This window comes from Alligator sinensis, unplaced genomic scaffold, assembly GCF_000455745.1.
Source record: "Alligator sinensis unplaced genomic scaffold, ASM45574v1 scaffold650_1, whole genome shotgun sequence".
NCBI classification, from domain to species: domain Eukaryota; kingdom Metazoa; phylum Chordata; order Crocodylia; family Alligatoridae; genus Alligator; species Alligator sinensis.
The window spans coordinates 677,699-680,320 of record NW_005842674.1 but is presented as its reverse complement, the minus strand read 5'-3'; the positions used below and the strand labels follow the sequence as shown (position 1 = coordinate 680,320).

Here is a 2,622-nt window from a genome sequence, read left to right as displayed (position 1 = left end):
TTTCCCTAATCTCATCTAAAAAGCAGAGCTCCTGATTGCAGGACCCTGGCCACACACCATGTTGTCCCTGGAGGAAATGAGCTGGCCTCTTGAAGGTCAGCATGAGAAGGGGCCGTACAGGGATGATGAAAGCTGTCTTCAGAGCTTAGGCATGCAGCCTCTTGGCACAGGTCCTTCTGCATTACATACCAATGTCCTGCTTTTTTTGCTATCTGGTGGCAGGACCCTTATAGAGGGAGGTAGTTCACTGTGTTAGTCTGAAGTCGGGCAGAAGGCAGGGTAGATTTTCGCCTTTATAGATTAAATAAGGTATTTGTAGAGCACAAGCTCTTGCAAATTCAAACTCACTTTATTAGATGGTGTGAAAAGACAAGTGTAGAGCAGCATGTAAAGTGGAGTGAGTTATTTGAATGTATCCTTGCAATGAACCTAAATGCCTATTGTGCCCCCACCTCAATACAGACCATGTCATCACTGGGCCGAGTAACAAAGGGTAGAACGTCTAAGGCTCATTTTTTACCTGCAGTATTACTAACATTTTATACACCATCACCTGCTTACAATGCCCATCTGCTTTCTACACAAGACAGGCAAGGCAATCTCTACATGCAAGAATGAATGTACACCGATATGGCATCAGCTGCAGAAAAACAAAGGCCTGTGGCAGATCACTTTATCGTCCCTGGGCATTCTATTGCTGACCTCAGGATGGCTGTTCTCAGGCAGCAAATCTTTAAAAACAGATATAAATGGGAACTTGCAGAACAAGAAATCATCCACAGACTAGTGTGTTAAGCATGGTTTAGATGGGGATTGTGGCGTTTTATCCCATTACCTGGATTAGCTTTTGTTCGTATAGATTCTTCTCTTGTTTGCTGCCCCCTTCCTCCATCCCCACCTTTTTGTGTTCAGATCACTCACTGCACTTTATACACTGCGTCATGCTGTCCCTTCACAGTATCTGATGAAGTGAGCTCAAGGTCATGAAGTGATGAAGTGAGCTCAAGGTCATGAGACAGACAGACAAAGGTATCTGTCTATCTATAAAGTACAAATCTATGTACTAGATGTCCGCTAGATGTCCACAGGACACTGATAGCACAGAGCCTGAGGAAGGTCGTGTGCTGCTCCTCTGAGTATCACCTGTAGATAAAAGGTGAGCCAGGCCCTGCTGCATGTTCATGTGGCTCATGAACAACCAACCTGAAACTGTTCATGGCCAGTTTATTCCTAGGTGCCCTTGTACCCCCACAGTTCATCTCCTGTGATGTGCATTTCCCTCAGGTATTTGAGCAGCCATTGTCTTCCATGTCAGCCTTTGTTTTCCTGGTCTAAACAAATTGAGATCTCTGTTCTCTCACAAAAGTGACTCATTCCCCTGTCCCTGCTCCAGTATAAGCTCATCTTTTTTTGAGCATGGCTGGTAGCATTTTGAGTCAATAGCTTCAAATGATTCAGGAAACAAATATTCACCTAAATGTTTGAGACCTATTAAATTGTGTTAGGCAGTGTGCAGATCAACTTAGAAGGTGCAGATACTCAGCAGTGCTATGGGGTAAAACCAGCTGCTGACTGGGGAGGGTTGGGAACAGACTTCCTGGTGGACAGGTTGGGCCGTAAGTGCCCAACTTGGGGAGTGTGAGTATTTCAGTCCTCTGAAGAGTACTGGTTGCAGTTCTGGGATCAGGGGACTCAAATTGCTAAAGCTGATGAGGCTTACCCCCTGCCTGCCAGGTTCTTCCTTCTGAAAGTATTAAACCTTTAATGAGGAACCCAGGAGTGAATGGTTTGAAGGGAGCTTAAGTGGTCTCCAGACTGGGCACAGCCACTCCTCCATGGCCTGCAATAGTGGCTGGGGGCTCCCTGTGCCTAATTGTGGTCTCCCATGTGCACACCTGTTCATATCCCCCTACCTGTCTGAAGCTGAGATGGCTCACGTTGCTTTCCTGTGATTATTCTCATCCCCAGGTGAACCAGCTAAGCAAGCATTTCAATATCCGACCCTTCTCACTAAAGAAGCGCAGTACAGATTGACTAGAAGTGGAAGAACAGAAAATCGGCCTGCAGGCTGCAGAAGTACTGTAAATAACTGCTGCAAATATCCTGTAAATACTTCAACCATCACCACAGATCTAAATTTATCCTCTGGACAGACACTGGGGCAGCGTGTGTGTGGTATCCAGCATCGGCAGGGAGGGCTGGGCACGAGGTCTGGCCCCAACTGCCATTCTTGTACCACATGGGTATGGATGGGATCCAGTAAGGCGAGTAGCCTTCAAAGCTATTTCTGTATATTCAGACCAGTTGATTGTTCCCAGTGACACCTCAAGTCCTAACTGTTCAGGTAAAGCTGGTTCGGGAACATGGATCGCTTTACTCAAAGGTGACTGCTGGAAGTCATCAGAAGTAACGTAGCAGCTGAGTTAGAATAGAGGGCCTGAGGCATCCATAACAGTGCTGCCTGAGCCATGAGGCCAGTGAGGAACATCCTGGTGGTATGCAAAGGCTTGTGATACACTGGATCCCATGTCTGGCTACCTAGCACAAGGTGACCTCTGTCCCTGCATGGTTGCCCAGGACAGACCGTTGAATTTGTTTCCCTCTGTGTTGCTGTACCCTCTT

The 2,622-nt window shown here is 46.8% G+C and overlaps 1 protein-coding gene across 2 annotated transcripts in view; it reads left to right on the top strand.

The window, feature by feature from the left end:
* SELENOI (selenoprotein I) overlaps positions 1–2,255 on the top strand; it is a 54,766-nt gene extending 52,511 nt beyond the window's left edge. Inside the window, exon 10 of one of the 2 annotated variants that reach the window (XM_025215781.1) lies at positions 1,969–2,255. In XM_025215781.1, coding sequence (XP_025071566.1) covers positions 1,969–2,085 — 117 coding nt within the window. In that variant the 3' untranslated portion in view covers positions 2,086–2,255. The remainder of the gene's footprint in view (positions 1–1,968) is intronic. The other variant, XM_014524820.2, reaches the window with a different exon arrangement.
* Positions 2,256–2,622: the final 367 nt, after the last annotated feature.